At 52.1% G+C, this 13,407-nt stretch overlaps 1 protein-coding gene across 4 annotated transcripts in view; it reads left to right on the top strand.

Moving 5' to 3' along the window:
- Nucleotides 1–13,407, top strand: part of rreb1a (ras responsive element binding protein 1a) — a 59,143-nt gene that overhangs the window by 35,863 nt on the left and 9,873 nt on the right. For 3 of the 4 annotated variants that reach the window (XM_076760908.1, XM_076760909.1, XM_076760911.1), the window contains 9 exons: nt 1–9; nt 1,060–1,149; nt 1,517–1,680; nt 7,487–7,622; nt 7,778–7,926; nt 10,236–10,425; nt 10,504–10,785; nt 10,907–11,378; nt 11,535–13,287. The exon at nt 1–9 is cut by the window's left edge and continues 61 nt beyond it. In XM_076760908.1, the coding sequence (XP_076617023.1) occupies nt 1–9; nt 1,060–1,149; nt 1,517–1,680; nt 7,487–7,622; nt 7,778–7,926; nt 10,236–10,425; nt 10,504–10,785; nt 10,907–11,378; nt 11,535–13,287 (3,245 nt within the window). Of the gene's footprint in view, nt 10–1,059; nt 1,263–1,516; nt 1,681–7,486; nt 7,623–7,777; nt 7,927–10,235; nt 10,426–10,503; nt 10,786–10,906; nt 11,379–11,534; nt 13,288–13,407 lie in introns of those variants that run through there. The other variant, XM_076760912.1, reaches the window with a different exon arrangement.

Here is a 13,407-nt window from a genome sequence, read left to right as displayed (position 1 = left end):
CGCAACCAGGTACACACACACAGGCACGCACGCACGCACGCCTGCACGCACGCACATACACACACACACACACACACACAAACACAGTGTATGAGCTGTAGGTGGCGCTCCTGTCCACGTGTGTTCAGTGGCTGCGCTTCTTCTTCTTTCTTCTTCCTCTTTCTTCTTCTTCTACATCTCCTCCTCCTCCTTCTTCTTCTGGTTATTCCAAGCTAACCAGTCGTGGAGACGCATCACTTCCTGTGTGGCAGCTGAGGGCGAGCAGTCAGTGTTTACAGCAAACAAGCTTCTCGAGGTGAATCAGTGAGTCTGTAACAGTCACTTCATGAGTCTGACGGCAGACTGGAGAGAAACATCTGGAACGACTGCATGTCCTCCAACAACAACAACAACAACAACAACAACAACAACAACAACAACAACGTCACGCTCACACTGAGCTGAGCCTCGTCTCTTCCCTTGTCTCCTCTCCTCTCCTTGTCTCCTCTCCTCGTCTCCTCTCCTCTCATCATTTTGCCTCATCATTGTGCTACATTTCTTCTCTCTCCCATCATGCACTGCAGCATTCCATGTCTCGTCATCACTTCCTGTAGCTGGAACAGGAAAAGGAAAGTGCTGCTTCCCAGGCTGTGTGAACGGACGTGTGCGTGTGTGTGTGTGTGTGTGTGTGTGTGTGTGTGTGTGTGTGTGTGTGTGTGTGCACGCGTTCACTCAATTGCAGAGATTGTTTTCCCAATGCAGACCAACAAGTGTGTGCGTGTGTAATAAAGAAAGAGTGTGTGTGTGTGTGTGTGTTTGTGTTTGTGTGTTTGTGTGTGTGTGTGCGTGTGTGCGTGCAGCAGCAGGGTGGAGTCTCTCAGCTCTGCAGTGACTCAGGTGTTTTCCTCGCTGTGATGATCAGAGATCAGCTGATTTCAGATCAAACTGAGGCTGAACGTCACTGCTGTTTATTTATTTATTTTTATTTATTTATTCATTTAACTCATTGTCACGTGTGTGTGTGTGTGTGTGTGTGTGTGTGTGTGTGTGTGTGTGTGTGTGTGTGTGTGTGTTTTCCAGGACACCAAAGACGAGAACTCAGCTTTCATCTGTCCACTGTGTGACAAAAACTGTCAAACTCAGCACCAGCTCACCATGCACATCAGACAGGTAAACACCAACACCAGGTGACCATGCACATCAGACAGGTAAACACCAACACCAGGTGACCATGCACATCAGACAGGTAAACTCAGCACCAGGTGACCATGCACATCAGACAGGTAAACTCAGCACCAGGTGACCATGCACATGAGACAGGTAAACGCGACACTGTTACACCTGCGAGTCTGCGGTGATGATTCAGAAACCATGCTTACGCCCCTGATGTACTCTGATTGGTTGGTTTGCTTGAATTCGGTCCTTCGTTGGCTCAAAGACACGTCGCTCAGTTGTGCTCTGTTGTCACTGTGACACTGCGAGCTGCAGCTCCTCCTCTCGCCGTCGGTGTCAGCTGTCTGGACGTTTTTCTCCGCAGCACAACGCCGACACCGGAGCGACCGACCACTCCTGCAGCATCTGCGGGAAGTGCCTGAGCTCGGCCTCGTCGCTCGACAGACACATGCTGGTCCACAGCGGGGAGAGACCCTACAAATGTAACATCTGTGGACAGACCTTCACCACCAACGGCAACATGCACAGGTACACCTGCACGCACACACACGCTCTGTCATTGGCCAGCCTCAGAGAGAGAGAGAGAGAGAGAGAGAGAGAGAGAGAGAGAGAGAGAGATTCCCACTGTGACCTTTAACCTCTGACCTTCTGGAAACAAGAGAAAAGGGTCCACGAGACAATAAAGTACAACAAATAATCAAAACAGCAAAGTAAAGCTGAAGTTTTATTGTGCACAGACCCACTGCACGTACACACACACACACACACACACACACACACACACACACACACACACACACACCATGTAACCTCAGGCAGAGGAAGTTAGTGTTTAACCAGGTCCCCAGTCAACCATGATGGGAGCACAAAACCCAAACTGCCCCTGTGTGTGTGTGTGTGTGTGTGTGTGTGTGATGGGGACGGATGGTTTAAAAGATGATCTTCCCACTTCCTGTGTAATCCCCCACCACACATGCACATGTGCACACACACACAAACACACACAGAGAGCGACGCCCAGTCATTTATCAGTGAAGTCCAGCCTCCACCAGCAGACTCAACGGTCTCTGGAGCAGTGTGTGTGTGTGTGTGTGTGTGTGTGTGTGTGTGTGTGTGTGTGTGTGTGTGTGTGTGTGTGTGTGTGTGTGTGTGTGTGTGTGTGTGTGTGCGTGCGTGCGTGCGTGCGTGCGTGCGTGCGTGTGCGATGCACCTTCATGTCAATCCATGTGTGACCTACAGTGACCTCTGTTGGGTGCTGATGACGTCACATTTTTAAATCTGATGTAGTTTGACCAATCAGAGGAGAGATCCAGCAGAAACAGACCCACCCTGTCGCTGAAAGCTGCTCCTCGCTCAGGTCGAGTTTTCGCTTCGTGTTTCGGTTTCGTGTCGCGTGCGTTTCAATGGTTTCAACCCCGTAAAGACGAACGACGCGCTCTGAGACGCTGATGTCTGTCTTAAGGAGAGAGTGGACGTAGGGGGACGCGCGGCGCGGCTGGTAGAGCTCTGAGGAAACGTTTGCTGGGGACAAAAAGGCGAAAGTTCTGCTCCTCCTCAGACTCTGAGTGTTCAGGCTCTGTCAGGGTGATGGTATGAGGAGGTGTGGGCAGGAAGGAATGACTGTAGGCTGATGGACAGACGGACGGACAGACAGATGGACAGACAGACAGATAAACTGACAGAAGGACAAACGGACAGACAGACAGACAAACTGACAGACAGACAGACAGACAGACGAACAGACAGAAGGATGAACGGACAGACAGACAGACAGACGGATGAACGGACAGACAGATGGACGAATGGACAGATAGACAGACAGACACACACACACAGACAGACAGATGGATTGACAGACAGACAGACAGACACACAGACAGAGAGACAGATGAATGGACAGACGGATGAACGGACAGACAGACAGAGAGACAGACAGACAGACGGACGGACAGACAGATGGACGGACAGACAGACAGACAGATGTTAGATTTCACAGCAACTTTCTCAATTATTTTTTCCTTTTATTTGTTTTTGTGCTCAGTTTTGGGGTTTGGCAGCGACAGCTTCTGTTTCCTGCTGCCTCTGAAGACGCAGTCAGAGGAGCCGAACGGAAAGTTGTCTTTGGCTTCAACACTCGCTGTGCGAGAGACGACACAGGACCTAAAGCAGCTTTAATCGACCGATGAGCTCACATTTTTAATTCAGTGTCAGACGTTTCTCTGCTCTTCGCCTCCTTGTTGTCAGCACAGTGAAGCTGTGAAGCTCAGCGAGGATGAGGAGGTTCAGCTCAGTCCGTCCTTCTTATGAAGACAGGGCGAGGAAGGTTTGATCAGAGTCCGCAGACCAAGAGCTGGATCCCAGAACTGGATCCCGTGTGGTGATTCAGGCGGCGGCTCCTTGTCCTGATCTCACCTGCTGCAGCAGAAAGTCGGCGGTCTGGTTTTGCGAGTCTCCGCGGCAGCGTGACTCTTCCCTCTGAGCTCACGCTGAGGGAGCAACACGGCCTCCTGCAGGCGGCCGCGATCTGATGCTGATTTCCATCAACACACCCTGGAAACGGTTGCGTCATTTTCTCAGAATCCTGAGTATCGTAGAACAGAGCAGGAAAAAGAGCACCTTTTTTTATTTAATGCTTATTTACAATGCAAACCGGAGCGAGGAGGAGGCGAGAGAGGGAGGAGAACAGGAAAGTCTAAGTGGAGCTCCACATGTGGAGGCCTGACTTCACTGCTGCTGCAGGAAAATAAAGAGGAGGCCTGTGTGGATGGAGGGTGGGAAGCAGAGGGAGGAGGGAGGAGGGAGGAGGGAGGGAGAGAGGAGGAATCCATTTCACAGCGGAGCATCCTTTGAAATGTGAAACGCGAGATTTTCCTACTCGACTGTCTTCAGACGGGCGGGGGGGGGGAGAACAAAAAGAAGGAAAGAGACGAGAGCTGGATGGAGGAGACGGATGGAAAGAAAGAGGCCAGCCGTCACGTGTGATGAATTCCCTCCACGGTTTGGCAAAATCCGAAATGTTTTGTTGCCAATTAAGGAGATAAATTTAGAGACGTCGCACGAAAGGCCCAAAAGTTGTGATGCAGCAGGAGAACGATGGAGGCGCAAAACAAGGATCTGAGGAGTCAGAGGGAAGAATCCATTTTACAGCAGCAGCATCCCTGAAACGGCAGAGGAGGAGGAGGAGGAGCAGGAGGAGGAGGAGGAGGAGGAGGAGGAGGAGCAGGAGCACAACACATTCATTTGGTATCACTTTAAATTGAGAGGAAGGAAACGATGAAATTAGTTTTTAATTATCAGGAAAACTGACGTCACAGCAAAGAACTGAATGTCCAAAACGTCAAGTATCCAGTGAACAACTGGACTCATTCATCAGATTATTAGAGACGAGAACTTTTCCTGATTGGTTCTCCAGCTTTTGTGAGTTTAAAGACATCAGCGGACGTCCTCCTGTCCGTCCTCACGTCGTCCTCCTGTCTGTCCTCCTGTCTGTCCTCACGTCATCCTCTTTTCCGTCCTCCTGTCTGTCCTCACGTCGTCCTCCTGTCCGTCCTCGCGTCATCCTCTTTTCCGTCCTCCTGTCTGTCCTCACGTCGTCCTCCTGTCCGTCCTCACGTCGTCCTCCTGTCTGTCCTCACGTCATCCTCTTTTCCGTCCTCCTGTCCGTCCTCACGTCGTCCGCAGAAACTTCGAAACTTTTCACTTTTCAGAGACTGAAAGAAGAAGAAGTGAAGCGGCATCACGAGTCGTCCCCTCTCGGCCCTCCGTCTGCTCTGTTGTGAGGCCGTTGGGCCCGGTTGCCATGGTGAGGCATCCCATTAGCCTATTATGGGCTGGCAGCGGTGTGCTGAGCTGTGATTGGCTCTCAGAGGCTGCTGCATATTTAAAGGGAAGAAGAGAGGAGCAGCTCTGTTCTGTCTGAGAAAGTTCATTTCATCCTTCCTTCCTTCCTTCCTTCCTTCCTTCCTTCCTTCCTTCCTTCCTTCCTTCCCTCCCTCCTCACTTCCTCTGAGGGAAAGTGGCCTGCATGTACAGTTGGACCTCCCTCCTTCCTCCCTCCTCTTGTCTTCCTCCTCTTCCTCCCTCGTCCTGAGGGTTCACATGGATTGAGTGAAAGCTCAGCTCTGACCGGCTCAACAGCGCCCCTGTGGTGATGTAGAGGAGCTGCAGGCAGGCACACATGGAGGAAGAGGGTCACATGAGCGCGTCGTGTTGCTGTTCTTGCTACTGCGTATACTACCTTTGGTACTGCTGCAGTTCCAGTACTACTGCAGTAGTAGAGACCCTCATGAGGGTTGTGTTTTGCCGACATGCTGCACATTCAGAAAATATTTGTTTTGGAGGTGAACTGACCACAAACAGAGCGGAGGCCGGCACAGGAGTACTGCTTGTTTCTGTGGGCCGAGTACACGTGTAGTCTGCTGCGTGTACTTCAATGAATGAGTACTGAAGTACACAACGCACAAAGGGTTGGAAGAGTGAGGGGCCAGCAGGGGCCAGCAGCTCCTTTTTGGCCTCCAGAAAGTTGATGCACGCATGAAAACACTACTACTGCTACTACTTTGTACTCCAACAAGTAAAACTGTAAAAGTACTCGTACTGGTAGTATTTCTGATACTTTGTCGTTGATGCTCCATTCAGATTTTCTTTATCTGGACCAGCAGAAGATTCAAAATGTGGATATTTGCACATTTTTTTAGAAATACCACCAATGATTCTGCTACTACAAATACTGGTACTTCTACTGCTACTGCGTACAATATACTGCAATACATGATAAGTATATAAATGTGATGGAGTGTTTTGGTCTAAATTTATCTTGGTGTTTTCTCTGTGTGTGTGTGTGTGTGTGTGTACGCTGATACGTTGAGTTGAGCAGCTGTTCACGACTCAAACGTCTCTCACACACACACACACGCACACACACGCACACACACACACACTCGCAGCAGGATTGTGTCTCTGCTGACTCGGCATGTTTCCTGCCCTCTGATTGGTCGGTTCTGGGGTCACAGTACAGTTTGGGCTGAGGAGACTTTGCTCTCTCTTGTTCGTCTCCTCCTCTGTTTCCCTTCACTGATCTGATTGGTTAATGAACAACTTCCTGTCAGCTGGTCCCAGATCTGCTGACTTGGTCGCCCTGTCAGGACCTCTTATGGGCGTCCAGCCTGCTGCCTGTTGGTTCCTATTAATAGATGATACCACTCAATCCCACCACTGCTCTCCTTCTCCCTCACCTCCTCCATCTCTCCTTTCTCCTCTCATTTCCTCTCCTCCACTCTCTCCTTGCTTTTCCTTTGCCCTCATCTCCTTGTTTTCTCTCCTCTCCTCTTGTCCTCTCGCTTCTTTCCTTCTTCATCGCCTTTCTCCTCCTCTGACAAGACCTCACATCCTCTCCTCTTTTCTTATTTTCTTCTTCTTCTTCTTGCCTCTTCCTCCTCTCCTAAGCCATCATCCTCTCCTCTCTCTTCTTTCTTCCTTTTTCTTCTTCCTCTCCTTCTTCCCTCATCTCCTTTCTCCTCTTCTCTCCTCATTTCCTTTCCTCTCTTTGTTCCTCTCCCCTCTGTCATTTCCTCTCTTCTGTCCTTCCCTTTCTGTCACCTCATCTCCTCATCTCTCCTTTCCTTTCCTTAATGCCTTTTTTCCCCTCCTCTCCTCTTTGTACTTCTGTAAACTGACACCTTCACTACCGTGACATGCTAGCTAGCTGGATGACCTTTACACACACACACACACACACACTAAAATAACTGAACACATGCTAACAGCCTGCACACTTTCTCACACGTCTTGTAACACTTGAATAAAACACACACACTCACAAACACTCGATCAACACGTTTACACATATGAAACACACATGCTGACACACACACACACACACACACACACACACACACACACACACACACCTTTGAGATGACACAGCTGAAGGAGAAACTGACCCTGGGGAGGAAGAGGAGAGATGAGATCTCCCTCCCTTCTCCTCCTCCTTCTCCTCCTCCTCTTAAACAACCAGGTGTACAGAAACAAGTAACAAACTGAATGAAGCAGGAGGCTCCTCGTCTTCGTAAACTCCTCCTCGTCGTGCAGCGTCGAACAGCCATCACCTGTTTGATTCAGTCAGACGTGGACGATGGTCCAGAGATCCAGAACCAGGTTTAAAAAGTTTAGGTCTAAATCACCTTCACGCAGTGGCCTCCAGCGTAAAGTTGTTTCTCTCTGCGTCCTGCGACTATCAACCAATGGCAGCAGGAGATTTGTGGTTTCCACCTGGACAAACACCTTGAGAAGGTGATTCATGGTGGGAGTGAAGCTAACCTCTGACTCTTCACAGACACATGAAGATCCATGAGAAGGACCCTGCCAGCGGTCTGCTCCCCGTTAGCCCCCCCTCGCCCACCAAACGCCGCCGTCCATCCGTCAAGAGGAGGCTGGAGGAGGAGAACGGAGAGGAGCCACCCGGCAAGAAGGTAGAAGCACGCTGAACGCTCATTTCCTGGACGTCACACGCTTTGTGACGACTAATGAACAGAGAAAGATGTAGTGTGTTAATGTGTGTGTGTGTGTGTGTGTGTGTGTGTGTGTGTGTGTGTGTGTGTGTGTGTGTGTGTGTGTGTGTTTTCAGGTGGTGGAGGACGCGGTGGCGGAGGAGTCGTCAGCGGCGGTCCGTGGAGCAGAGGAGGAGCTGCTGCCCTGTCCAATCTGCTTCAAGACCTGCAGTTCCAGACTGGAGCTGGACGCACACATGGACGCACACCCCGACACCGCACTGAGGTACGTGCACACACGCACACCACACACACACACACACACACCACACACACACACACACACACACACACAAACGGTCAGTCGTCACGTGTTTCTGCTTCTCTTCGTCCCAGAATTCCTTGCAGTTTTTCTCGTCGCTGTCATCAGTTTGTGCCTTAACGTCATACTGAAGTACAGTTTTGAGGTACTTGTACTCTTCTGGAGGTTTTCCATCTCATGCTACTTTATACCGATACTCCACTACTGTAAAGTAATACTACTATATAATACTGAATGCTATAAATACTGTTATTTGTACTTCAATACGTTTATTTGATACTTACTTTTACTTTTTATCATGGAGTACTTTTAGACTGTGGTACTTCTACTTTTACTTAAGCGAAGTATCTGAGTACTTCTTCCAGTGCTGGTTGTAGTGAAATTTTGCCACTCTTTGCAAATACTCCCAAAAATATCCAAAAGTACTTCTTTAAATGACAAACAATAAATTTATCAAAGTTTAGATGAATCCCAACCTGCTTCGTCTCCTCCTGGACTAATTAGCAGGCAGGGAGTCAAACAGAGAGGGAGGGAGGAGAGGATGAAAGAAGAAGAAGAAGGGAGGAGGAGGAGGAGGAGGAGGAGGAGGGATGGAAGAGAGGGAGTAAATCAGTCATTAGGAGATAAAAAAGGTGGAGGAGGGATAAACTGGAGGAAGACGGAAATGAGGGTCAGCTTAAAGAGGAGGGTGAAGACGGACGGACGGAGGGACGGATGGACGGATAATATGAGAGGGGGAAGGTAATAAGTCACCTCTGAGAGGGAGGGAGGGAGGGGGGAGAGAGAGGGAGGGAGGGAGGGGGGAGAGAGAGAGAGAGAGAGAGAGAGAGAGGACAACTTAATAAGTCACAGAGAGGAGGAGGTTTCAGGGCGCGCTCGGCTGGACCTTGTTGCCATAACTACACCCCCACCCATCCTAGAAAAAACGACAGTCTGCCACCATGGCAACAAAACTCCTAACGAACCCTCTCATGCACACACACACACACACACACACACACACACACACACACACACACACACACGCCACTGAAGTTCGAAGTGTGTTACTCGTGTTTCGCCGCAACTCCTGCAGCTTTTCATTGATAGAGGAGGAGAAGGAGAGGAAGAGGAGAAATCAATGAAGGGAAGGAAAGAGAACAGGAGGACAGACAGGAGACAGGAAGGGAGGAAGGAGAAGATGGAGGACTGAGACATAAAGTTTGTCTGTGAGGAAGAAGAAGAAACAGACAGAATAAAGAGAGAGAGGAAGAGTGTGGCAGGCTGAGCTCGTTATGGAGGAAGGAAGGAATATTTAGCTGTAAATCCTCACTAATCAGCCTGTAAGAGGATGAGCTGTAGGAGGAGAGGTGGAGGAGAGGAGGAGAGGAGGGATGGAGGAGAGGAGGAGAGGAGGGATGGAGGAGAGAGAGGCAATTTAACTGAGCAGGAGAAAGATGGAGGGATGGATCTTTGGGGTTTGGACTGGTCGACACACAAAATAAAACTTTTTAACACACACACACACACACACACACATACGCAGGCACACACACACACACACACACACACACACACACACACACACAGCCAGCCCCTGTGGGATTAGCCTGCACTCACACACCAGTGTGACATGCTCATAAACACACACACATACAGGAGCAGGCCGACACTCTGTCGACAACACACACACCAGATGATAGAAAGGAGGAAGAAAGATGTAAGAAGAAGAAGAAGAGGAGGAGGAGGAGGAGGAGGAGGAGGAGGAGGAGAAGGAGAAGGGGTGAGACAGGAGGAGGAGGAGGAGGAGGAGGAGGAGGAGGAGGAAGGCAAATGATGGACATGAGAAGGAGGGAGGTGGAGAGCCACAAGTGCTGGTCCACATATGGTCCAGTGTTTCTCCTCTCCTGCCCCCCAAAAATCCTCTGACAACGTGTCGGAGGGGATTACACACAGCTTACACACACACACACACACACACACACACACACACACACACACAGGAGTGTGTGACTGTGGCAGACACTGAGCAGCTGTCCCTTCAGTGCTTAACAAGAGCAGGACCATCACTGCCACCAGGGGTTAACACACACACACACGCACACACACACACACACACACACACACACACACTCACACACTCACACTCAGCTTTATTAATGCTTGTTTAACTTAAGGTCAGGTATTTTATTTTGAAAAGCTTCTTTCACGGCTGCTTGTGTTCATCCTTTGGAGCGTTTCGAGGCAGATGGTATTGATCTGTTGATGAACGTTCCCTCGTTGTGTGTTTGTAGGTGTGATCTCTGCTGCCTCTCTTTCCGCACCCACCGTGGTTTGCTGCGCCACAACGCGGGGGTTCACAAGCTGCTCCCCCAAGACCCCAGCGGCCGCCCCTTCATCCAGAACAACCCCTCCATCCCCACTGGCTTCAACGACCTGGCCTTCATCGACTTCTCCTGCAAGAAGTTTGCTCACATCGCTCAGGTATCAACGCGGCAACGCACCGCCGATCGAACGTCTGTATTCAGGGTCGTATCTAATCAGTTCTTCGTTTCCCTCCAGGTCTGGTGCGAGACAAACCTTCGTCGCTGCATCAGTAAGTTCCATCGGTTCGTGTGTGATTGCTGTGACAAGGCGTTCCCCCTTCGCTCTGCGCTGGACCTGCATAAAACCACCTCCCACCCTGAAAACCCCACCACTGACACACAGGAAGTGGAGGACCAGGCAGAGGACGGAGCTGCAGAAAACGGTGTGGAGAACGACAGTCAGGATGTTGAAGAAGAGGTCGTGCCCTCAGAGCAGGCCAGCTTCCTGGAGGGACTGGGTCTGCAGCACATTTCTAAGGTAGGCTTTGGAAGAACGGCCGAATGTGTGAATCAGGGGCTCACAAATCAGATCAAATGAGAGGATGGAAGAAATAAATGCCCTCTAACTGTTCTCTGGCGGATCCGTCTGTATTCCTCAGGTGAAGTCTGGTCCCACCGACGATGAGATCCATCAGGCCCACCTGGACAGCATCAAGGTGATCCATGTGGAGCCGCCATCCTCCAGCCTCCCTCAGGAACCGGCCTCAGCCTACCTGTCTGGAGGTCTGGGACTGACTCTGGGGCTGGGTGTGGGTGGTCTGGCGGCCCTCAGCATCCCCCTGCTGGAGGGTGCGGGCTCTGCCTCGGCCCTGCAGGGCCTCTCCCAGAGAGAGGCCCTGAGCCTACTCTCCCTGCAGCCCTTCCAGACCGGCTTCCTCCTGCAGCCCGATGGGGGCGCTGCGACAGGTAGCGCGGCCTCATCTGGAGTCAAACCCGGAGAGGCCGGTGGAGCCGGGATCATGGAGCTGGCGGACATCCAGCAGATCCTCAAAGTGGCGAGTGCAGCACCGAATCAGATGGGACTGACCCTCCCACCTCTGGCCAAAGCTCCAGGATTCGCTGGAGGTCAAGGTGGGTGTCAGCTCCAGCTGGACGTTCTTGTGATTGTCAGTTAATCAATGTTGCTTTCTTACAGACTGTGTGTAAGATTTGTTGACGTCTTGTGGTTGTAGTGAAAAAAGAGACAGACTGCATGTGACTCAACGACTCTGGTTCTTCCTCCTCCAGGTCAAGTCCAGGGTCAGAAGTCAATGCCTCCGTTGAAGCCAAAACCTCCCATCACCCCTCGTTCCAGCCTCACGGCGACAACTCCTCCCCCCCTCCAGAGCTCCCAGCAGGCCTCACTGGGCTGCATCAGCCCCAGCCTGCCACCTCCCAATCCGACTCTCTTCAAGACGCCCTCCTCATCGTCTTCGTCCTCCTCTTCAGCCGGGAATGGGGGTCAGTTGGATGCAGAGTTTATGGGTGACTCTCGCACGCCTTTGTCTGATTCGCCGCCAGCTGCTACCACAGCAGTACATGAGGAGGCAGTGCTGAGCGGGCGAAAGCCAGGTACCAAAGGAGGAAACAACGCCAACGCCGGCTCGGCTAAAGGCTCGTTCCCATGCCGATTCTGCGACCAGGTGTTCGCCTTCTCCGGCGTCCTGCAGGCTCACATGCGCTTCCACCTTGGTATCCTTCCCCACCAATGCAACATCTGCGATTACGTGGCTCCAGACAAAGCCACGCTGATCCGACACCTGCGGACACACAGCGGGGAGCGACCCTACGTCTGCCGGGTCTGCCATTATCCTTTCACTGTCAAGGCCAACTGCGAACGCCACCTCAGGAAGAAGCACGCCAAGACCTCAAGGAAAGACATCGAGAAAAACATCAAGTACGTCACCTCCACCACCACAGCGAACATCGCCGCAGCGATCACTGCCGCAACGACCACCACCCAGGATGCGGAGACGGGCTGCACCGGAGCTGAGACAGCGTGCCGGTTCTGCGGTGAGGACCTCAAGACCTACCGGGCACTGCAGATCCACCTGCGTACACACAACGGCTGCCAGAGGAAGCCGTTCGAGTGTCGGCGATGCGGCGCCGCCTTCCTGGCCAAGCGCAACTGCATCCACCACCTGCTGAAGCAGCACCCCGAGGTGCAGGAGAGAGAGATCGAAGAGCATATTGCCACACTCGTGCCTGCCACCGTGCCCGCCGCTACCGTCACCTCTGGTCGAGCTGCTGCGGTGAATCAGATGGTGCTGAACGGGGTGAGTCAGCCTCCAATTCAGGCACTTCAAGCAGTGAAGGTGGAGGAGATGGCCAACGTGATTTATCCCACGGAACTGGACCAGCCGCTGGACTTTTCCGCCAAGGGTCGTGGATCCGGCAGCCAGGTGGGGTCCCCTGGGATCAAACTGGAGACCGTCTCCCCCAGCTTTGACTGCTCCGTCCTGGACCAGCCTATTGATCTGTCCATACCTAGTAAGAGGCAGAGGAGGGAGGCAGCGAGCGCCGGAGAGAAGAGGGAGATCAAGACGGAGCAGAGCGTCAGCAGCATCGTGGAGCAGCAGCAGGCTCTGGCTTCGTCCAAGGAGGAGAAGACAGCGAGCACCTTGCCTCCTCTACACCCCCACCCCCAACTCGGCTGCTACCAGCTCCCCCCTGGATCCACCCCTCCCCCTGCATCCCTCCCCAACCTCAGCAACTCTGCACGAGCCCAGCGCCTCAAACCCCTGCTCCCCAAACCGGCCTCCTCCACCTCCTCCTCCTCCTCCTCGCCCTCGACAGCCCTGAAGGAGCTGCCTCCTCTGGCCTCCATCGCTCAGATCATCCACTCTGTCTCCGGAGCTCCAGACCTACTGAAGAGAGAGGCCGCCGCACTGGAGGGCAAACCCCCGGCGGCCATCGCTTCCTCTCAAGCCGACTCAGACGCCACAGGAGCCTCCGCCGCTCCGGAGGCACAAAGTGACGACACGTCTGAGGGGTCCGCCAGGTGTGTGAGCTTCATCCAAAACCTGAAGAGTCATCAAGACAACTGCAGTTTTATAGACGCTGCTGCGCTGAAATACGTTTTCTGTTCTCACAAAGTTACAGAGGAAGTTTGCAGCTTCTG

Source organism: Chaetodon auriga, chromosome 21 (genome assembly GCF_051107435.1).
Source record: "Chaetodon auriga isolate fChaAug3 chromosome 21, fChaAug3.hap1, whole genome shotgun sequence".
In the NCBI taxonomy this organism is placed as follows: Eukaryota; Metazoa; Chordata; class Actinopteri; order Chaetodontiformes; family Chaetodontidae; genus Chaetodon; species Chaetodon auriga.
This window is presented reverse-complemented; position numbering and strand designations above follow the sequence as displayed.